Source organism: Misgurnus anguillicaudatus, chromosome 7, assembly GCF_027580225.2.
Source record: "Misgurnus anguillicaudatus chromosome 7, ASM2758022v2, whole genome shotgun sequence".
Lineage (NCBI taxonomy): Eukaryota > Metazoa > Chordata > Actinopteri > Cypriniformes > Cobitidae > Misgurnus > Misgurnus anguillicaudatus.
In genome coordinates this window covers 36,213,923-36,237,321 of record NC_073343.2, presented here as the reverse complement: position 1 = coordinate 36,237,321, position 23,399 = coordinate 36,213,923, and the positions used below count along the sequence as shown (strand labels likewise).

Sequence of the window (23,399 nt, the reverse complement as noted above, 5' to 3'; positions counted from 1 at the left end):
TCATTCATAAACCTTCAAGCAGAAGATTATGCAAAGAGGCTTTTGAAATAACGTGAACTATCGGAAAACACAAACAAACAATGTTAAAAATAAAGAACTGTATCATATTTGTATTATATTACGTGATTGTTTACCAATAAATTTCAGCATCATAGCAAGGAAAATTCAAAAATGAAAAGCATGTTTACATGATTAATTCTTTGTTCCTACAATCAGAATAATTTGATATTTTGCGCATTTTCTGCGCAGTTTAACCTTTTTTTTTTTCGTGATAACTTTTTTCTTATTATTATTGAGTACAAAAGTAAATAAACAACAAAAGCAAATATACATTCACAGTGTAGTACGCAGTTTAACCTTAAAGAACACAACGCATGCGTGCTATGACGCTCCGTGACGTCAGCACCGCGCGCCACATTTGATCAGCCGCTTCGCTCGTCGCTCTTTTGTTTATGTTTATTTAAAACTTGAAATGTAAAGCTAATAGTTGGAATAATCGATGAATTCGCTGTGTTTATATCATCTGAATGTTTATATGTTTGATTTATACGCTGCCAGTGTACAGCGGGAGGCTTTAGCACGTTTAATTTTATATTTGATTTAGTGTGACAGGATGAGAGTACTGTTTAATAATCTGCGTTTATTAATTTACATTCGCTGATAAAGATGCTGATAAAATGAAGGCCAATCAGAGAACTTTGTTTGAGTCGTGGGGCAGCAATGCGTCTCACGCAGATCAGAGGAAAAGCACCAAGAAACCTGCAGAGGACAAGAGACCGACAGACAGATCAGATCAGAGAGACAGCTGCAGAGGTCTGTGGGGTGAGACCTTTCAGCAGCGCCCGCAGGATAATAATGATGAGGATGAAGATGATGATGACCTGATGCTGGTGGCTGTGTATGAGGCAGAGAGATCCCTGCAGGCCTCTGACGTCACTTCCTGTCCCGAAGAGCACCCTCAGGGTTTTGACCCTTCAGCGGGGCAGATATGGATCTACCCCACCAACTACCCCATCAGAGAGTACCAGCTGCAGATCTCCGAGGCCGCTCTCCTCCAGAACACACTGGTGTGTCTGCCCACCGGCCTGGGCAAAACCTTCATCGCCTCTGTGCTCATGTATAACTTCTACCGGTGGTTTCCTGCCGGGAAGATCGTCTTCATGGCTCCCACCAAACCTCTGGTGTCCCAACAGATCGAAGCCTGTTTTAAAGTGATGGGAATCCCACAGCAGCACATGGCAGAGCTCACAGGTCACTCAGACACACACAAGCTTACCAGTAGTCATGGAAATTAGTTATCGGTCATGGAAAAGAGCATTTGACACAAATAAGAGTCCATAAGTTTCCGTATGGAATATCATTTTGCTTTCCAGCTCCATATAAAATCATTTAATCAGGAATAAACAGAAGATTCGTGGATGTATTCATGCGTGAGAAAGATGCTGTCTGTGTGTTTGTGTTCATGTTTGCTTCTTTGTTTCCTGCAGGAACGACGGCGGCCCATCAGCGTAGAGACCTCTGGAGATCCAAGCGTGTTTTCTTCTTAACTCCTCAGGTGATGGTGAACGATCTGTCCCGTAACACCTGCCCTGCGGCCCGCGTCAAGTGTGTGGTGATCGATGAAGCCCACAAGGCCACAGGGAATCACGCCTACTGTCAGGTATCAGATGTGGATACTGTGAACATTAAGCTCAGAGTCTGAGTAAAGTTGTGCAGCTGAAAGTTTTCATGTTTGTTCTTCAGGTGATTCGAGAGCTCTGGAATCAAACACAGCAGTTTCGAGTCCTGGCTCTCAGTGCCACTCCTGGAGGAGATGTTAAGGTTTTTATTATTCGTCATCAAAATTCTGCATATTTACTAAAGTTACAAATATTCAAACAATCAAAACATCTGAAAGATTTGTAGGTCCTGGAAAACACATTGATCTTTATATAATAATCTATCATTATATACATTGTGAGTAATGTGCGGTGCCGATACAACAGTAGAGATTCATTGTTTGTGTGTGTGTGTGTTGCTCATGGTGATTTCTTGATGGTTTGTGTGTAGGCAGTACAGCAGGTGATCTCTAACCTGTTGATCTCTCACATCGAGCTGCGTTCAGAAGACAGTCCTGATGTTCAAGCTCACGTTCATCAGCGTAGCGTGGAGAAGATTGTCGTCCCGTTAGGAGAATCTCTGACTCAGTATCAGAACAGATACCTGCAGGTAAGATTCATCAGATGGGCAAAGATATATAAGTGAGACGGCTTGAGTGTTAATGTATTTATTACATCACATTAGACCATTAGAGTTTGATTGGATCTTGTGTCATGCATTAAGCCCGGGATACACTGCACGATAATTGGCTGTCCCAGACGAAAGATTGCCATCGTGAAACTATCGTTGCGATTTCTGTGATCGTGGCTCTCCATCGGTGGCACAGTGACAGTGTCAGAAATTCGGCATGATCACCGCACAGTGTGTTTGCTGCTACGACCTGCGTGCCGGTATTTGTTTACCACGAGCGCATGCGGGTGACGTTGTGCAACGTGTGACGCTGCCACCTCTCGTACCCGAGTTTAAACGATACATGTCACGCAGTGTGATAAAGTAATGATCTTATAAGAGGACAAAAATCGTGCAGTGTATTCCGGGCTTTAGAGCTTATGCTCGTAGAAATCTGAAGATAACAGACAATAACTTTGTTGAATCTGTCGTGTTTCTGCACAACTCTTTCACATACTGTCCATTCTGACATTGGTATGAAATTAGTATTTGCCAAATCATAGTATTTTCACATGAATATCCCAAATATCTTTTAGTATTAACTGTAAAAATCTGAAATGCAGATCCATGCACACTATATATCACTAATATTACCCACAAGCCACTGCGGGAGAAATAATCTCCTCTCACTGGATTACTGGATTAAACTCACTTAACCCCATCATACCAGCGGCCCGGCTGTAAAACAAACTCACATCACGAGCTGTAACACCGATCACAGCCACAGGTCCGATGATCATAAAACACATCCATGTGTCACAACAGAAGTCATTCTGATTAGTTTACTTGTGTCGAGTCACTTAAAGTTTTTTTCCTGCTGTACGAAATAATTCAGTGAAAAGCAAATGATATCAGACAAGGAGAGGATTGTGTGCTTCAGAAATAGTTTATTCTCTGACAGAAAGCAAATATGAGCAGAGCATTTCAGAAATGTGCAGTAGCTGTAGTTTATTTATCTCATAGAGTTCATACATTTACTCACAGATCAGACATTCAAAACAGCTCATTTCAAATTCACCCTTCACAATAAGAAACACAACATCTCTTTAAAGGGACACACAGCTCATTTACTGTATTCAGACCTCAAACGTCAGGATGAATATAAAAAAACTCAGACCCTGTTTTTACCTCATTTTCTTGCGTGTTGTTGGCAGTGATTTAGACACAGATTCAAACATTTGATTTGATTTCAATAACACATTTAGCTACAACTGACTGAACTCTTCTTTATAAAAATATTCAACAAAATTAGCACTGTGACAGAATATACTGTATATATATATAGAGATCTATTTGTGTGATTTCTTAGTTTTGTCTATTGATGTATTCACAACAAGAGCACATCTATAACACAAACAGAAGAGAGAGAGAGAGACTGTCTGTCTGTTGTCATGGCTTACAGGAGGATTACAGATGTTAGATTGTCTTGGGGTTTTCTTTGGATGGTGATGTGTGTTTGTTTGTTATAGTTTATAATCTGTGTTTAGTTTCAGCTGTAGTTAAATCTCCCTCAGTACTCGTGAAGCAGAACCGTCTGTGAATGAGGTTTCTGAGTAGTGGACAGAATAAATAAATGACAGGTTACCCACTTACTCAATAAGAGAACAGAAAAACCACAGGAGCAACAAATCATCTCAGAAATCTCACATCTGTATAACTTCATCTGTGAAGGACTTTTATTAGCGAGCATCTCATGGCCTCTCCAGGAACCAGATCTCGTTCTGACGATCGGCTGCCGCTGGGTTTGTGTATCCCGCCACGATGAACGAGTCGTTCACGCGAACGCCCGGAGAGTCTAGGACCTCGAACAGGCTGCTGATCTCACGAATGATTGACAGCTCGTTCGTGGCACCAGTGAACGCCCTGAAAACCCAAACAGTAATACAGTTATTTACTCGAATACACTTACAATCAAAGAGTCTAGCAGAAATATAAAGCTAGTTTTCATTGGTATAAAATCCGTTTATTAAGCGTGTAAATCATAACCGTTTGTTTATTAATATTTATTCCACTCTTAATTACTGTAAATGTCTTGATGTATCAAATGGCGTTTATAGACTGTAATTTATGTTAACTTTTAGATATTTTTATTATAAATTCACCTGCTGTAAACTATCATGGCAGGCCACTGCTCGATGCTGATGTCGGTGTCGTACGGCTGCGGCGGGTCGCTCTGGTGCTGGGTGGGCAGATAATACGCTACGGTGACGGCTCGAGACAGGGTGGTGTGTCTCTCGTCTGTACGGATCACTGTTACGATGGGTATCGTCATCCCGAGATAACTTTCTGCAGATGTTAAAGAGACAGCAAAGTGGTGTTTGTGAAAAATAGCAGCAGACTTTTATTAACAGAGAAGGATGAAAGGTGTTTGTTTGGACCTGCTGAGTTCTGATGGCAGATGTATTTCATGATCCTCATAAAGCCGTAACAGATGCTCTGTTCATACGTGTCTTCATAGACGGTGATACAGGCCCAGTTTGACTTCTCGTAGTGTCGCTTCTCCCACAACACCTCTCCACACTACACAAACACACACACACACACAGTCAGAGAGACACAAAACATGTTTGTCGTCTTCAAATTCACAGTGTGGAAAATAAAATATATTTTTATTTTAAAGCGCACTGTAGTGTCTGTGGGTACCAAACGCCCAAATAAGGCATTTTTGCCCCAAGCATTAATTCATTTTTTAACCTGATAGAATGTGTCAATCAATGGAAGTGGGTGGAGTCTAATGATTTCAAGGCCCAATCAAACTGTAACTCACTGGCTATGTTTACATGCACAACATTTTGTTAATCTGACTGAATTTAATCCGATTGCAGGTTACGCCAGTACAGCACAACAATAAAATGTTGGTTTCCATGTTCATTCCATATAATCTAAATGTCTGCACAAGCGCACAGCCAGGGTTGCCAGATTCGCATATCAAAATCATCTTGTGGACATTCAAAACTAGCCCAAAAACATCCCAATGACTATTCACAGCTCAAATATCAAGGACTAATGAACCCGTAGAAAAAAAAAACTGGTGGAAACACTTTTAAAGTTGCCCAAATCTGAATGTTATGAAAGACATGAATGCTGACCCCATTACTGCATGTTGCCATTGCGTGTTTCTGTGACTTGAATCATGTGATACGTAAATAAGAGATTTCTGCATCTGATTGAGAAAATACTACGATTCATGTGTTTACATGAGTCCTTTTCTCCTGATGATCGGATCACAGATCGGACTAACCCACCCCTTTCAATAGGATTAAAATGTGCATCCGCTCGACCTCATTCGTATTGATTAAGTGGTTTACTTGAAGGCCTTTCAATACAATTACAAACAGATTATTTGGTTGCATGTAAAGATGGCTACTGTGCACCATCTTCATGTGTCATATATTTAATGATGGGTTAAAGTGTGTATTATTATGTAATGGATTGTGAGTTTTTAAGTCGTACCTTCTCCTTGTGTGTGATGAGTGTGTATGGGACTCTCTCTCGTGTGTGTGTGCCGTCATTATTTGTGGTTATCTGCTGGATGGGTTGAGCCATATCTGTGAAATGATCAGAGAGAGAGAGACATAAACAGAAGTGCATGTGCATCTAAAACAAAAAAGTATTTGTGTTACAGTTTTGAGTAGATCTGATCATGAGTCTTGTGTGACTTTACAAATATTAACATCTGATAATAAAGTAAATGAAATTAACTCCTTCAGTATATTTCATCATCAAACATTTTGACGCTGCTGTCTATCTAGTGTTCACTGTCTAGTTGGTAAGTTGTGAGACAGTCTCGTGTAAGTGGGTCACGGTTGTTTCCGCTTGTATAAGTGCGCATGCGCGTTGCTGTCTGTGTAAATTGTAGTGTATTTTTTTGGTGTCGTTACCTTCGGGCACATCAACCTGGTGTCCTCGCGCCACATCTCTCCAGTAGTGCAGGAGTCTGTCGTCCCCGTGCTCGTGCTCGTACTCATGTTCATGCTCGTTCTCGGCGCTGTCAGACAGCTGCTCATCAGACAGGGACTGTAGATCGTCCAGTGAGATCAGACCACCGCCACCACCGCCACTCATGCGACATTCACCGCCGACGTCCATCGTACTGATACACGCGCGTGCTCGTGTTTACGCGACTGTCATATGCGCGTTACAGAATCAGAAATAATCTTGATTGAAGCGCAGTCTCGATCTGTTGCGTGTTGTTTTGTGGTTGTGTCGTGTTTATATGGACCGAGTCCTGATGACGTCACATTCCCCGCCTCCCATCTATGACGACTCATATACACGAAACACGGAGAGAGAGAGAGAGAGAGAGAGCTCTTAATAAAGCTCTTTAGCTTAATCCCACGTTAATGTTTGTTATTATTGTGTTGTTGTATGTCTCTTGTTTTATGCTTTGGCAATATTGTAAGTAACGTAATCGTGCAAATAAAATTCCCTTAAATTGCTGTAAATAAACACTTCTGTTCTATTGCTCAGTGTTTAGTGCTGAACTGAAACACATTGACATCTGCTTATATTAAACACTGAAGTAATGCTCTCAGATAACTTAACTAAAGTATATCTGCTTTAACATGATGGTATGTGTGTTTCAGTCAATCTGAATTGAGATTTTCAGCTAAATTCAAATCTGGTCTGCATTAACCTGGAATGAACCAAGAACACCAACATAACACAGTAAAAACAAACACATTTTAAAGGGGCCATGTCACAGGAATTTTTTAAAATGTCAAATAAATCTTTGGTGTCCCCAGAGCACATATGTGAAGTTGTTTTAGCTCAAAATACCATATAAATAATTTATTATAGCATGTTAAAATTGCCACTTTGTAGGTGTGTGCAAAAATGTGCCGTTTTGGGTGTGTCCTTTAAAATGCACATGAGCGGATGAAGTGCAAACACTGATCACAATGATGGTGGTTTGTTGAAATTGAAACTCAATTATTTTTTTCTCTGCACTAAATGTCAGTGCTGTGGTTGGATTAAGGGGTGGTATTATTATAATAAGAGCTCCTTCTGACATCATAAGGAGAGCCAAATTTCAACGACCTATTTTTTCATGTGCTTGTAGAGAATGGTTTACCAAAACTAAGTTACTGGGTTGATCTTTTTCAAATTTTCTAGGTTGATAACAGCACTAGGGACCCAATCATAGCACTTAATTATGGAAAAAGTCAGATTTTCATGCCATGGCCCCTTTAATCAGCATTACACTAGGAAAATAAACCATATATATTTATACTGTGTTTAAGCAGTTAATCTGATTCATTCATCCTCAGTTCTTCATAGTAATTACTAGTTTATTATTAGTGTTGTTTACTGTAAGGAATAATTGATGCCAGACCGTTGAATTGTGTGAAAATAATGTACACACCCAAGGAGATAATGAAGGACGACGAGAAGCGGATGTGCATTATTTTCCAATTATTCAAAGGACCAGAGTCAATTCTTCCTTTTATACCACGGTTATCACAGACATTACACTTATAGGTTATGTTAAGACATGTGAGCAGTTAGTTTTGCACTTTACAGAAAAATAATCAACACCCATGGGACATTCTCAACTAATTACAATAAAACATTCATGTTTATAAACTAGTCAACATTTCGTTAGGGTTCAAATGCTGACTAGTGTATGTTGTTGTTGTTCATCATCAGTTATGTGTGTTAAGTATAAATATGTGCTGGGATTGAGCTCTCATTATTTCGTTTGTGCATTTCATTGTAGTGCTGAAGTGTTTTTCAAACGTCTGGCCTGTTTTTCCAACAGCTTTTAGAAAGATTTGCATCCCGTTTGACCCAGATGAGGCTCTTAAGTCACCGTGACCTCAGCTCGCTTACCAAATACCAGATCATTCTGTCTCGAGAGCAGTTTAGACGAAACCCGCCGCCCCACGTCCTGGTACGGTAGAGACCCGAGCTCCTCATAATAAGCCACACGCGCTAAATCTCACGGCCATTGATCTGGATGTTATCTTTGGACAGGCTGGACAGCACGGAGTACTCGAGGGGGATTTTGCTCTCTGCATCAGCTTGTATCACGGCTATGAACTCCTGCAGCAGATGGGTCTTCGATCGCTCTACCTCTTCATTCAGAACATCATCTCTGGGCCTAAAGGTGAATCCGGCTCGACCACCGATAGTAACTTGGCATGTTAACGGGTTGTCTGGTCTTTACGTGGAGGGTTTCTCGTTTTTTCAGAGTCGTCCCGCATGAGGAACGAACTTCAGAGGAATCCGGTCTTCGTGGATCTTTACAGGGACATGGAGGCCACGTTCACCCCATCCAGCAGAGGTGATGATGACTGCCTTCATCCTGAGCATCATCTTTCTCTGTCCATCCTAATCTGTGTTTGATGCTCTTTCTTCGTTCGTAGATCCTAAAGAGCCGTATCTCTACAGTCATCCTAAGCTTCAGAAACTGGATGAGGTCGTGTTACAGCACTTTAAAACATGGCCTGACTGCTCAGGTAACAAACTAGTTTACCTATACATCACATGAGTGCGTTATTAACTAGAAATATCAGAGCCTTACAGTATATAGAGAGCAAAATATCATCAAGACATTTTATGAGAGAAGTGTTTGTTATTAGTGCTGGGCAAAGATTAACCACATGCAAAATAAAAGTGTTTTTTTTTTTCATAATAATATGTGTAATTTATAATATATATTTAACCACACACATACCGTACATATATTTATTTCATATATTTTTATTTATATAAAATAAACATATATACACAAGTGGAAATGTTTCTTAAATACATACATGAATATGTGTGTATTTATATATAGATAATAATTACACAAAGCACACACTTATATATTATGCAAAAAAAATCACCTTTATTTTGTATCTTTGCCCAGCACTATTATTTATGTTTCTTTGTTGTGTTTTTTTTTTTTTTGTTTATTTGTGACTCCGTCTGTGAAGTCCAGACTAAAGTAGAAGCATCATAGTTTGATTTCTATCTCTGATATGATCTTACTCGCTCAATATTAATGTTATTTACATTCTGTATGATGAGTTTATGTAGAAAACAATAAATCACACATGAGATGGGTTTTCACATTTGGTGTGTTCTGTTCCTGCTCCGATTTTTCCAGGCAGCGATGCATCAGAAAAGGTGAACACACGCGTTATGATTTTTTCCTCATTCCGTGAAAGCGTCCAGGAAATCGCTGAGATGTTGAACCGTCATCAGCCGCTTGTCAGGGTCATGACGTTCATGGGTCAAGCGTCTGCTGGTAAAGGGGTTCGAGGATTCACACAGAAAGAACAGCTGGAGGTAAAAAGACAGATAAACTTCATACTGAGCACATACATTTTAAGATGAACCCTATAAATGTGAATGTGTGTTTTTGTTGATGTACACAGTTTTGTGTGTCATTTAGATTTGATTAAAGTGTTTGAGATAAAGCAGTAGAAGTTTGTCCATGTTCAGATTGATAAGTAACTACTAACCGTGTGTGTGTGTGTGCTCGCGTTTAGGTTGTGCGTCGCTTCCGTGACGGGGGCTTCAACACACTCGTGTCCACGTGTGTCGGTGAGGAGGGTCTTGACATCGGTGAGGTCGATCTCATCGTGTGTTTTGATGCTCAGAAGAGTCCGATTCGTCTGGTGCAGCGCATGGGCCGTACGGGACGCAGGCGACAAGGACGAATTGTCATCATACTGGCGGAGGGACGAGAAGAGAGAGTGAGAAGCTGCACAAACGCACTGCGCTAGATTTTCAGAAACTCCAGCGATCGATTACAATTTACTCTCTTTTTCAGACGTATAACCAGAGTCAGAGCAGTCGGCGGAGTATCAACAAAAGCATTGTGGGAAACAAGCACAGTTTCCACATGTTTCCAAAGAGTCCTCGAATGCTGCCGGCGGGCGTCACCCCTAAACTGCACAAGATGCACATCAGCTGCGCTCAGTTTCAACACGCAGATGAGAGAGGACGCAGCTCAACGAAAGGTCGCAGGTCTTCACTTGACCCTCAGATCGGCGGTAAGAGAAACCACAGTCTCTCACGCTATGTCAAACGTGTGTGTGTCTGTCTCACTCTCTTGTCTCCTGTAGGACGTGATGAGAAGCGGGTGAAAGACGACGGCTGTCTCACTGCTGCTGAAGAGGTCATCTGGACGTCCACCATGAGGCTGGGAGAGGATGAACCTCAACCTGTATTCAACCAAACAACTCTCCTGACATTCAGTGACAGCCAATCAGCACAGGTGAACTTCTGTCAGTCAAATCAACTGAAGGCTTACTGTCAATATATCAACGAGCGTGCGTCTGACAATGTTTTTTAGTAAAGTAACATTTCTTATCAGACTCTTTTTGAGGCCGACACTAAGCAGATTTGAAGCAAAAATATTTGATGAATGTTTAATACGTGCCGAGAGCATTTGGTTAATATCATTATCTCATGTTTGAAGGAGATGGCGTTTAGGGGCTTTTGCTTCTGAGCTCTTGTTTTGTTCATTCCTAAAGCTCATCTCTTATTGGTCTTCTTTAGAAATGTGGTATTGCTGTGAATATGTCTGTTGAGTTACAGCAGTGTGTGTGTGTGTGTGTGCAGGAGTCGCGTGTATCGGGTCGGGTCAGAGAGCTGTCACTGTGGGAGTGGAGACACTGGCAGAACGCACCGCTGCCGACACACCGAGTAGAACATTCACAACGATGCCTTCACTTCACCTCCATCATGGAGTTCATCGACCAGATGAGACAGAACGAACAGGTGTATTGTCACTCAAACACACACACACACACACACACACACACACACACACACACACACAAATTTGCGTATGTTTTTTAATTTAAAAAATCCATAGAAACAATGTATTTTATACTGCTCATAATGATTCCCATAACCACAACAATCACAAACCCCTGTTGGCAGTCTTTAATCTATGAAAAACTACCATTTAGTATGATTGTTACTTTCTGTATACCTGTAAACCATGTTTATAGCATAATAAACATGTCATTATACGCTATTTGTGTCCCTGTAAACCACACACGCGCACACACACACACACTCATACATAACACTTGGGCAAAATCTGATTTGATCTGATAATATTTTTGAATCCTTACACTATTCTTATCCCTTCTTCTTGATCTGACATCTAGACCATAAGCTTGTGTCTTATTTCATGACAATCTCTGAACATGTTTGACAACAATGTCTTGTGTTTCATGTGATGCTCTAGATTGTCTGAAGATAATACTGTGAGATGGGTTTATTTCTCTCTTATGCAACTCTTGTCAGTACAGTTATATAAGCACTGAAGACATGAAGTGGGTCATCATCGTGAGTGACCTACATGTCAAATAACTGATGCTTAATGACCACTCATGATGAAAGATGATATCTAAAAATTCTTAAATTAAGATGCTTGTTCTTGATGAGCAAAACAACCCAAGAAAATAAGTCTAGTTTTTAGACCAAAAATATCAAATTTAAGTGATTTTGTGAATAAAACAAGCAAAAAAATCTGCCAATGGGATAAGACAAAAAAAAATCTTGAACATTTTAACACTAAATTTAAGAAAAATTAGCTTACCCCATTGGCAGAGTTTGGTTGCTTGTTTTATGCATAAAATCACTAACATTTTGCTCATCAATAATAAAACATCTTAATTTAAGAATTTTTAGACATTTTTACTTAAAACAAGACCTCTTTTAAAAACCTATCTGTTTGAGCTGGCATATTAATTTTATTTGTATTTCACTGTAGTGTAAAACCTGTTTGGTTTTAAATTCAAATTGTTATGTATTTTATTGTATTTGGTTTTTATTTTAGTTTTATCTGTCTTTTCTATACTTTTAACGTATAGCACTTTGGTCAGTCTTGTGGCTGTTTTAAATGTGCTTATAAATAAATTAACTTGAACTTGACAAAAATACTAAGAATTTTTTTCTTCAAAATCATTTTTTGCAGTGTATAAACACTTTTCATGATTTATTTTAGGGATGCACCGAATGTTTCACAACCAAATTATTCAGCTGAAAATAGCAAAAATAATTTTTTTTTTTTTTTTTTGTGATTCTTTGTTTATTGAACATTTTTAATTATAACTTTTTACAAGAACATTGCCCAAGATCTGCCAAAAAAAAAGAAAAAAAAAAAGAAAAAAACAACAAAAAACAATCAAAGAGGAGGTTACAATACAATATTACAAAACCATTTAGGATTACATGAGGTCTGATACAGCATCAATAAGGTCCAACCAAAATTGTATTGTCTTTCCATTGGCACCATGTATTTTGGCTGTGGTACACTCAAGCCGGGCAATGTCCAGCAGATATGACATCCACATCACTCTTGTTGAAGTAGATGGATCCAACCATAATTTTAGAATAACCTTTTTAGCAGCAGTCAGAATTGCAGATAGAATCCTTTTTTGATTAACTGACAATGTCAATGAGGAATCATCCAGCAAGAGAAAAAGCAGTGGGTCCTTTGGGACCAGAGTCTTCAAAAGATCAGACGCAAGATCCTGTACCCAGGACCAGAGCAAAGCAATTTGTGAACAGTCCCAGAACATATGCTTGTATGTACCTATATTTGAACTATTACACAGATGACAGAAAGGGTCAGGCTTCCTTTTCATTTTATATAATAAACAGGGAGTGGCATATGCCTTATAAATTAACTTGTAATGAATCATTTGGTGAGCTGGGTTTTTAGAAGTAATGAAGCAATTTTCCCAGACACTGTCCCAATCAATCACAGTATTAAGTTCTCTCTCCCAGAAACTCTCAATTGGAATGTTTGAATACTGTCGTACCACAAGTGATTTATAAATTATAGTCACCATACCTCTGGAAGACATGCTAGAATCTATCCACTTTACCATAGGATGAGAAGGTATATTATTTGCCCAGGGCACTCCGTAAGCTTTCAGCGCAGATCTTAATCTTAAATAAAGAAAGAAGGAGAATCCTGGGAGAGAGAACTCATCCTTTAACATCTGAAAGGACTTGAGCCCATAATCATTGTACAGGTCTTTAAAAGTGTAGATACCACATTCAGCCCAGCATTTAGAAATAAATGGTTTGTTACCAGTGCAAAGATTATTATTATGCCAAATGGGGGTACGGTCATTATAAGAAGCAGAGGCTCCCATAATCTTTTCTGCTGCTTTCCAGGTTTTGATGGAATGGCATATAATTGGACCAAAATTTTCTAGAGCTTTCTTAGATATTCCAGTAAAGGGTAAATCTTGTAGACGTAATGGGGAAATAATATTAGTTTCTAAAGCCCGCCATGGAACCGGGGAGTCAATATCTAGCCATGTCCTTAGTGGTCTCATCTGGTATGCTAAATAATAGGACCAAAAATCTGGTAGAGATAAGCCACCATGAGGTTTTAATCGATGCATAGATTTAAGACGGATTCTAGGCCGTTTATTATTCCACAAAAATTTTGATACTGCTGTATTGATCTCTTTAAAGTATTCAGCAGGTGGAGTCAGGGGTAACACTGAAAATAAAAAACTTAACCTAGGAAGTATATTCATCTTTATTGTAGCTATCCTTCCATGAAGAGCCAAACAAAGTGGGGACCAACACAAAAGGTCGCTCTTGATCTTATCCAAAAGAGACTGATAGTTCCACTTGGAAATAAGAGATAACGAAGGAAAAACTCTAATTCCAAGATAAATAAACTGGTCGCTAACAGGGATCATAGTGGGTAGGGTCTGAATCTCTGATTTAGCAGCTAAATTAAGGGGCATAAGTATGGATTTGTTCCAGTTGATCTTATAACCGGACAGTTTACCAAATATATCAAATAATTTTAAGCATTCCTTAACTGAATCTGTGATATTTGATATGTATAATAAAACATCATCCGCGTAAAGTGAAATTTTGTGAGATGTATTCATACAACTTATTGGAACTATTGCAGGACATTGTCTAATTGCTTGAGCCAGAGGCTCTAATGACAAATTAAAAAGCAAGGGTGACAGGGGACATCCTTGCCGTGTGCCCCTGCCAAGATAAAAGGAAGGGGAGATAGAAGAACCAGTGATTACTCTGGCTGAGCATTCAGAATAAATAGTTTTAACTGCTTGTAGAAAAAAGGGGCCAAACTCAAAATACTCTAAGACAGACCACAGAAAGTTCCACTCGATTCTGTCGAATGCTTTCTCTGCATCCAGAGAAAGGATTGCAGAGGACGCTGTATAAGAGTCTGCTCGTTGTATGATATGAAGAAGCCTTCGTATATTATCGGCCGCAAATCTACCCCTTAAAAAACCTGATTGGTCATAGTCAATTAAGTCCCCTATACACCGATCCAATCTTATGGCCAGGACTTTTGCCAACAGCTTTGAATCTGTGGATAGAAGGCTAATTGGCCTATAACTAGAACATTCGAGTGGATCCTTTCCTTTCTTCAACAGCAAAGTTATTAAGGCTGTGGTTTGGTCCCTATGCAAAGCTCCTTTTTCTAACGCAAAATTAAGAGAGTTAAGAATTAAGGGTGCTATTATGTCCCATATTATTTTAAGTAACTCTGGGGGAATCCCGTCTAGCCCGGGGGCTTTATTACTATTCATGCAATCCAATGCAGATTGTAATTCCTCAATTGTCAATGGACTATCCAGTTTGTTACGCTGAAAGTCGTTTAATTTAGGCATATTTAAATGTTTAAGGAATAAATCAAAATTCGCTGGATCAGAATTGGATTCTGAAGTATATAGATTTTGGTAAAAGTTTTCAAATACCCTGTTTACATCTTTAGGTTGAGTATATATTGAGCCCTCATGTCTAATAGCTGATATACTACTTTTAGATTCATTATGTCTTAACCTCAAAGCCAACAACTTGGAGGACTGTTCTCCATGAAAGTAATATGATTGTCTAGTACGGTGTATAATAAATTCAGCTCTATGTAGGTATATAGTTTTTAATTCTGATTTAAGAACATTTACTGTTTTGGCTTTGGTCTCACAAAATTTATCTTTTAATTCTTTCTCTAATAAATCAATTTGTTTTTCTAAATCATATTTACGGCTCTCCCTACGTTTTTTATTAAAGGATGAAAAACTTATACATTTACCCCTAATAAAACATTTAGTAGTTTCCCATAATACTTGGGGATCGGAGGCTGAATCTTTGTTAATCTGTAAAAATTCTGTCAAAGAGTTGCGTAACTCAGCCACAAAAGTGCAGTCCTGTAACAAAGAAGAATTAAATCTCCATCGACTGCATTTAGTGCCCAGTGATGCAGGGGTTAAAGATGTAATTATTGGGGAATGATCAGATAAAAGAATTGGTAAAATATTAACTTTACTAATATAGGGAATAAGTGTAGGGGACACAAGCAGATAATCAATCCTTGAATAACTTTTATGTCGGGCTGAAAAGAATGTATAATCTCTAGCACCATCATTCTGTAATCGCCAGATATCACATATATTGGAGTGTCGCAAGAATGAATTAAAACATCCAGAAATCATTGAGTTAGATTTTGAGGCATGAGATCTATCTAATTGGGGATCGAGGACCGCATTAAAATCGCCCCCTAACACTACCAGACAGTCAGCTAAACTCACAACTAAACGTAATAATTCTTGGAAAAAAGAGGCATCACCCTCAGTGGGTGCATATACCGAAATAAAAGCATATTTAGTATTATTTATGGAACCAACAACATACGTGATTCGGCCTTCCGTATCTCCATCGGATCTTATAATTGAAAAATCAAGATTACGCTTAATTACTATCAGTACCCCTTTAGTTTTATTAGCAGCTGAGGAGGAAGATATTACTTTAAAGTGTCTATTTTGAAAGCGACGCACATCAGATACTTTCAAATGAGACTCTTGTATTAGAGCAATAGAGACCTTTTTGTGTCGTAAGTATTCTAAGCATTTGGTTCGCTTAATAGGGCTATTTAACCCATTAACGTTCCATGATAAAATATTTACAGCCATATATCATAAAGAAAAAGCAAAACATATCAACCAGACCTACAATAAACCAATCAGACTTACGTGGGCAGTCTCGGGCATAAAACAGAAAAACAAAAGTAGGAATAAAAACAAAATGGGCAGTAAGCAAAGAGTTTGAACACACTCTTCTGTCTGCCCTCAAAATAACAATCTTTGGATACACGGCCACTCTAGCAGCCCGGCTCGTCCGTCAACATCTGACCCGGTCGTTTTCGGATGCTGAAACAATCAAACTTTCTCAGTAAAGTCCTCCATAGTAGTTACAGATTCATCGTCGTTCACCTCAGATTCCCGCGACGCAGACGCTACATCTTTCTTCGGGGGAGATTTTGTAGCGGGGTGCAGATTATGAACGAACTTTTCAACCTCCTCCGGCGTCTCGAAAAGAGAAATCTTCCCTCTATGAGTAACTTTCACTACCGCGGGGTAGATCAGAAAGGACGATATCCCCAGCTGGGTTAGCTTCTTCCTCGCCAATGCCATCGCTCTCCTCTTAGACGCTGTATGAGTACTATAGTCCGGAAAGAAAGACAGCGGTGCTCCCATATGAAGGATTTGTCCAGCGGTTCGGGCTCCATTCATGATCGTATTCCGGTCTCGATAACGTAGCATCTTAAAGATGAAAGTACGAGGGGTTGATTTCGAACGTTCACCGCTATAAATACGGTGGGCTCTTTATATCTCCATTACTTTGCCAGCGAGAGAGGGAATCTATTTAGGAAGATGATTCTGTATAAACCCCAAAGGGTCATCTCCTTCAGCCCCTTCTTTCAGACCCACTAGACGGATGTTGGACTGGCGGTTTTTATCTTCGATTCTCGCCAACTTTTCCTGAAGGGAAAGGAGTCCACCGCTAGCTTGACCTCCTCGGTATCTCTTTTTGCGCGGCGAAGGGCTGTTTGCACATTGTCAAAGTTGTTTCTTATCAGACGAACATCTTCCTCCAGAACTCCAAGTCTGTCTGCAATCGGGGTAAATTCTTCTTTGAATAGTTCTCTAACGAGGCTAAGGTGCGTCTTCAGCTCGTCGGCAACTATGGCGCGTATTTCCCCCTCAGGAGCATAATTAGGATCTTTAACTCGCTTTTTCTCCGGGGAAGCCAGTGTCAGTTGACGTTTTGCCATCTTCATTCGTAGCTCCGTCAGAAAACAGTCAAAAACGAATCAAGCGTTTATATTTTACTGAGAAAAATGATAAATTAAGGATACCGAGTCAGGGAGCAATCGAACTACACCGCCATTGCCATTGGTGGGTCACGTGATCTCCCCAGCAAAAATAATTTTTGCTGTTTGGCTGAACAAGTGAGAAGAAATATAATATCAGTTTAGCCAAGACTCATTTATGTGGTTGAATGTAAATAGCAAAGTTTTAACAAGTCTGATATCTATCTGTCTGATATGTATTGTTTAAGACTATCTCTCTCCTGATAGGTTGACTGTGGTGATGGGTCAGATGTTCAGATGAATCTACAGGATGATGATGATGACAGAACATCAAAACTGAATACTGACAAAATCACTTCACAGATGAGACCAAAATCTGGTCATAACATCAGAGCCTCTTTTTCCAAACCCAGCGTACGTCAGACCCATAAACATGACCAAAGTGAAAAGAGCCCAGCGTCAGAGCAAAGCAAAGCATTTAATGACAGTCAAGATCATCACATCATTAAGTGCTGTGTAATGGATTCAGAAGAAACTGATGGGAACGACCCGTCAAAGATCCAACGAGAAGATTTATGTGGTCCAGATATCGAATCAAACCCTGACCTTCAGCCAGCAGATGAGAGCTCAGATCTCGATCAGATGTTTTATCCATCTAAGTGCAACTTCAGACCAAACGTGCCGTCCGAAACGTTTCACACCGTTCTGGCCAATGTTAAGAATCTCCTGTCCAGATCTCCACCACAGGACTTTGATTTTAACTTCCCAGAGATCACCACAGGAGACTCGGATCCCTTCACCGTGAAGTTTTGCCTAACAGCCGACGACTCGCTGGAGCTCACGCCTCAAAAATCACCACAGTTAGCAGGAAACGCACTTTCACCCAGCTGGGACGAAATGTTTGATGATGTTCAGGACGAGACTGACCTGCCCTTAGAGCAACAACATAATCCCATGGACTTAAATGAGAGCGTTGACCTGTTTGGAGATGATGAAGCGTTCCTTCAAGTGTCCATACCTGATGTTCAGACGCCGGACAAGACCGCCGTAGCTCCTGAAACCACAGAAAACACCAATTGTGTGAAGCGGAACGTAACTGATGTGTTATCTCCCATAGGAAAGAGACCCGAGCAAAATTCAGAAGTTTTTAACTGCTCTCAGGACTTCTTCTCTGTGAACTTTGACCTCGGATTATCTTTTGACTCTGAAGAGGAAGAACCGACTGAAACCGTACCGGCCGAGGAAAACGTCAGCGCCATGTCAGCATTAAAGGAACCCAAAGCTTCGGTCTTCTCGCCGTGGACCCATCCAGCAGCTGCAGTCTCAACGCCGTCGTCTGAGGTCAGGAAGCCGTTCGTCATCCGCTCTCCTCTCGTCACTGCAGCGCGACCGAGCGCCTCCACACCCGACCATGTGTTCCTGTCAGCCGTGCGCAGAAGAGCTTCACCCGTAGCATCTCTCAGGAAGTCCCTGGTTCATAAAGAGATGTTTCATCAGCGATCTTCAGGTGGGTCTGACTGTGTTAATCTGTGTTAGACTGCATTCGTCTAACATTTAGATACTGTCAGTAAACTATGACTTAAGAAGAGGAAAGTATTTTATTCAGTATGTGCAGGCCGGATGAGGAATATCAGACTGTTTATTTATAATAGGTACATCAGTATAATGCAGACATCAGTCCTGTCATATCAGTTCCTGTCTAAAGACTTCAATATAAGACACAAATAATTCATCATGTGTGTGTTTGTGTGTTACAGACGCTGTGCTGAGCAGTGACAGTGAGGATGAGGTGTTTGTGAAGAAACCAGCACATAAAGTTCATCTTTTATCATCTCCAGAGGTCAGATGAACACAATGGCTCATTTAGTTCTCAGGAGCAGGGTTGGAGACCCCTTAAACATAAATGTGTGTTTGTGATTCTTCTGTAGGACTCAAAGATCTTCTCAGATGTGGATTCTCCTTTACAAGTGCGCAGAAAACGTTCAGCTGCGTTAAACATGGTACTACTGTCATGTTCTGATTGACATGCTCTCATTGTGAAGTCTGCTGTTGTGTAACCGGTGCGTGTGTGCGTCTGTGTGTGCGTGTTAGTCAGAGGACACAGATGTGGATGAAGAGTCGGGTGATGATTTTCATCAGGGTGTCACTCATAGATCCAAAGTTCCTCGGCCGTGTTCTGCAGGAAATCATCTGCTGAAATCTGCTGTAATGTTACACATCAGAAATATTCATTCATGATCGATTGTTGAATTTGAAGCTTGATTGTGTCATTCATGATTTTTATCATTTTCTAGAAGGTTCATCATCCGCAAGTGCGCCAGTTTCTGCATGAGGAGGCAGAGCTGTCTGAAAACGAAGATGTTTCATCTGATGAAGATGATGGAGATGAACAGAACCGGTCTCTGGATGGGTTTGTGGTCAACACTACGCAGTGCTCTCAGGGGCTTAACGGTGAGATGTGAAAGAACGATGTCTCTCTCAGTATCAACACAATATTCAGTCCTGAACGAAAGGTTTTCAAGAGGGTTTGTGTTGATCCGGTTCATGCAGAGTCTGAGATGCAGGCCATCTATTTGAAGTCTGTGAGGAGCCCTGCAGTACAAAACCACCTGCGAATGACATATAAGCCCAAACACAATGTGGACATCTTCTCACAGGTGAGCTTCATGATGCTGAATTGGATCAGAACAGAGTTTGACGGCTGCGTGCAAATAATATGAGTGATGTAAGGAAGACCTTGACCGAAGTGACGCTGCTCTTGTTACTGACAGCATGTTTTGTCACACACCTCGAACCGCCAATCAATCGAGCGGTTTTGTTTTGTAAAGTGTGAATTTAGTTGTCACTACTTGTAGTTGTAAAAAGTGAATTTGGTGGCAGAATGTGGTTGTAAGTATCTGTTTTTGACTTGATGTCAGGTCCCAGAACAGGATGAGACGTACGCTGAAGACAGCTTTGTGCTTCATGGGAGTGATGTAGAGGAGGCGAGTGATGAAGAACCTGTGGAAATGATTCTTGAAGACTCTTACATCGATGGACGAAAACAGTACGCCACACGCCGCCGCGCTCAAATCAAACACATCAGAGCAGCAAATGAGACGAGAAAAGTCCGATCTGAGACCGACAGGAGAAATAAACGCTCCAGGATCATTCGAGTACAGGATTCTAGTGAAGAAGAGGAAGAGGAGGAGGTAACGAAGTTTAAAGTTCCTCAGTGTGTCTCTGAGAGGAGTGTGAGACAGACAGACAGACAACAGGAGCAGAGAGACAGAACATTCAGTCATGTGATGGATGACAAGGTAAGAACCAAACAACAGCCAATCGTTAGCATGAATTCACCATCATCTCATCTCAGGCTTCTGCAGTTTTCTGAATATTGTCAGGATTTCATTACTTTGATTAAAACATTTCGTTTGTTTCTTCAATAAAAACATGTTTATAAAGTTTCTTTGTATATAAGATGAGATTTCATGTTAATATTCTGACAGAATGAAGCGCAGGTGGATGGCACAGCTTTGACCCGAAGCACGCGGGACGCAGACGCTCCTCTCAGTGTGTTAGTGGACAGTCGCTGTATCAGCGGAGGGTCAGAGGTCGTGTCCTCTCTGCGGCTGAGACACGGGCTGAATGTTCACGTCTGCTCCCTGCTCACCTCTGACTTCATCGTGAGCGATCGCATGGCCGTGGAGTGGCTGAGAGAGTCGGACATCGCCAGCGTCCAAAACCGGAGACGGCTGCAGGACAGAATCCAGAGACTGCAGGCGTTACATGAGCGTGTGTGTCTGATTATTGAGAGAGATCGAACTAAACCTGGTGAGTATCAGACACGCGCACACACACATGAGTGTTAAACGTGACCTGTGATCTGTCACGTGCACCTCTCGTGTGTATCTATCATGTGTGTTTTCAATCCGTTCCACTAAATTTCCCTTAACATCAGAAATCAGATCCCATTTCCACTGAAGGTCTCGTGCGTTCAGGCTTCATGTTAGTCGTGTCTGTAGCCGTTCTGTTTTTGTCAGCCGTGATGTTTTCTGTCTTCAGGCGAGACGCTCCGAGCGTTCCAGCGCACTCGCTTTTATGACGGGACGCTGGCGGCGTTGGTACGGGCGGGCGTGAGGCTCACGGTCAGCAAAGGTCCGGATGAAACCGCCAGCATACTGAATGAACTCGCTCAGGTAGAGAAGAGAAAAGGTCAGGCCATCGCTGTGCCGCTGGAGGTCAGAGGTCACCGTCGGCAGGCCCTTCAGTTCTTCCTGACGCTGCCGTACGTGAGTTACATCGCCGGTCTTAACATGTGCCACAACTTCACCTCAGTGAGACACGTGATCGACAGGTGAGTGCATTTATCTATGAAACCTTTAATGGGATTCCTGACGTGACGTACGGATGAATAAGTAAACATGAAATGTCGTTTTTCAGTTCGGTTGAGGACCTGCAGAAGTTTGCGCATGTCACTCGTTCACAAGCGCAAGAGATTCATCGCTGTCTGCGTTACAATCATGACCGCCAGCAACTAACTAACTAACCTACACTAACACTAAATCACTTTAACATGTGTCTATGATGGAAACCATCAGGAGGATTACAGTGTAAATAAATATCTTTTCTATATTTGAGATTATGTCAAATGTTTTGTTGATTCTCTGATTATTATTTATATTTATGTTGATTTATTTGAGCAGACATTATTTTATTTAGAAAAATAAAATTGCTCGTTTTTTTTAAAGACTGGTTTGCTTATTTTCCAACATTAGTCACTATTAGCTTCATTCCTACATGAGACCTCAGACGTGAACTGTAAATGTAGATGAGATGAGGACTCCATTGATCCTAATATTCAGTTAGAAAAATCAACATATCCTTTCATTAATGTTGTCCTATCATTTATGTCAAACAAACATTTCTAAATAGACTTTCATTATTTATTGATTTAAGTTCAACAAGTGGAGATGTTTATGATCTGTGAATCAGTTATAAATTATATACTTCAAATAAATCCTCTTCACTGTAAACTATTTATTCATACAGAGACTGAATCAAACACATGCCTCAGAAAGATAGAAAGTTTTTAAAAGGTTAGTGTAAATAAAAAAGCCTCATTCAGTTCTTTAGCTCACATACAAACTATATTAATAAAGTAATGTGAGTTTCATTTGTCAAGATGATGTGTTCCTGTAGCTCAATACAACAATAACAACACAAAGCTCGTGGGTTCAATCCTCATTATGATCAGCATCAAATTAAAGAGGACAATTTCTAAATGTCTTCGATAAATTAACTGAGGAAGTTTATTTGATATCATTTATAGTGAAGATCACAATCATAAAACATACACGCATTATTTAAAAAACAAATATTATAGTCGTTTAGTCAAAATTATTTTTTTTTATTTGGGACTGTTTATTTTTTACTGTGGATGTTATTGTAAAATTCAAAGTGAATAATGAAGATTTAACAGAAATATACAGCATGTCACCGCATACAGACAGACGATATGTGATTAACAGAAATAAACATAAAGAGTTCATGTATAAGCTGTACACACAAATATATGCTGTTACATTTTCACATATAGTAATGAGATAATGAAAACAATAGGTTTCTTTATTTATTTGTAAGCCTCATTATACTAAATCCGCACCAGAAGGTGACGTCACCAGAAGTGTTCGAGCGGCCACATATCTGCAGAACCGACAGGGGGCGTCGCAGCCAAAATCATCACCAGGATTACGGTATGTACATTAATGTTTAAGTTCTTTTGGGGCATGATTTTCCCCCCATTTAACTTAAATATTTTATTTTTTTATTTAACTAAATAAAATATGACTCATTAAAATTTGTTTTAATAAAATGCATTATTTTTATGATCCTTTCATGTGCATTAAAGTCATTTTATCAGACAGCACTTCAGCAGCAATGAGAGGATATTTACTTAATTATTATATTATAAATTGTGTTGAAGTATGTAACAATCGCACAGATTCGTACTGCTAATGTTTGTGTGTTTTTTTTT

At 40.1% G+C, this 23,399-nt stretch overlaps 2 protein-coding genes across 3 annotated transcripts; one reads left to right on the top strand and one right to left on the bottom strand.

Annotated features, from left to right (window-relative positions):
- The first annotated feature begins 379 nt into the window (after window positions 1–379).
- fancm (FA complementation group M) lies at window positions 380–22,112 on the top strand. Of its 2 annotated transcripts, none has more exons than XM_073869835.1 (23): window positions 380–1,251; window positions 1,488–1,660; window positions 1,744–1,821; window positions 2,050–2,208; window positions 8,030–8,161; window positions 8,245–8,377; window positions 8,462–8,554; window positions 8,637–8,729; window positions 9,368–9,549; window positions 9,753–9,959; window positions 10,037–10,259; window positions 10,332–10,483; window positions 10,831–10,989; window positions 17,651–18,890; window positions 19,141–19,223; window positions 19,312–19,383; window positions 19,475–19,588; window positions 19,681–19,834; window positions 19,934–20,040; window positions 20,302–20,682; window positions 20,872–21,196; window positions 21,428–21,719; window positions 21,806–22,112. In XM_073869835.1, exons 1-23 carry the CDS (start codon window positions 678–680, stop codon window positions 21,909–21,911), a joined length of 5,232 nt encoding a protein of 1,743 aa, XP_073725936.1. In that variant the 5' UTR covers window positions 380–677; the 3' UTR covers window positions 21,912–22,112. The 2 variants fall into 2 exon arrangements, with proteins under 2 accessions (XP_073725936.1, XP_055027401.2); XM_055171426.2 differs by having other exon boundaries at window positions 19,678–19,834.
- Window positions 3,136–6,502, bottom strand: soul3 (heme-binding protein soul3). Its single transcript, XM_055171431.2, has 6 exons — window positions 6,150–6,502; window positions 5,722–5,816; window positions 4,647–4,788; window positions 4,371–4,554; window positions 3,916–4,131; window positions 3,136–3,817 (listed from the first exon to the last, which is right to left on the bottom strand). Exons 1-5 carry the CDS (start codon window positions 6,355–6,357, stop codon window positions 3,960–3,962), a joined length of 801 nt encoding a protein of 266 aa, XP_055027406.1. The 5' UTR covers window positions 6,358–6,502; the 3' UTR covers window positions 3,136–3,817; window positions 3,916–3,959.
- Window positions 22,113–23,399: the final 1,287 nt, after the last annotated feature.

Coding starts and splice junctions, on each gene's coding strand:
- fancm (XM_055171426.2), top strand. CDS start 678: ATGAAGGCCAATCAGAGAACTTTGTTTGAGTCGTGGGGCAGCAATGCG. Junction 1,252..1,487: donor GCACATGGCAGAGCTCACAG/GTCACTCAGACA, acceptor TGTTTCCTGCAG/GAACGACGGCGGCCCATCAG. Junction 8,162..8,244: donor ACCCGCCGCCCCACGTCCTG/GTACGGTAGAGA, acceptor ATCTTTGGACAG/GCTGGACAGCACGGAGTACT.
- soul3 (XM_055171431.2), bottom strand. CDS start 6,357: ATGGACGTCGGCGGTGAATGTCGCATGAGTGGCGGTGGTGGCGGTGGT. Junction 4,789..5,721: donor TCATCACACACAAGGAGAAG/GTACGACTTAAA, acceptor GTGTTTGTGTAG/TGTGGAGAGGTGTTGTGGGA. Junction 4,555..4,646: donor CTGCCATCAGAACTCAGCAG/GTCCAAACAAAC, acceptor TAACATCTGCAG/AAAGTTATCTCGGGATGACG.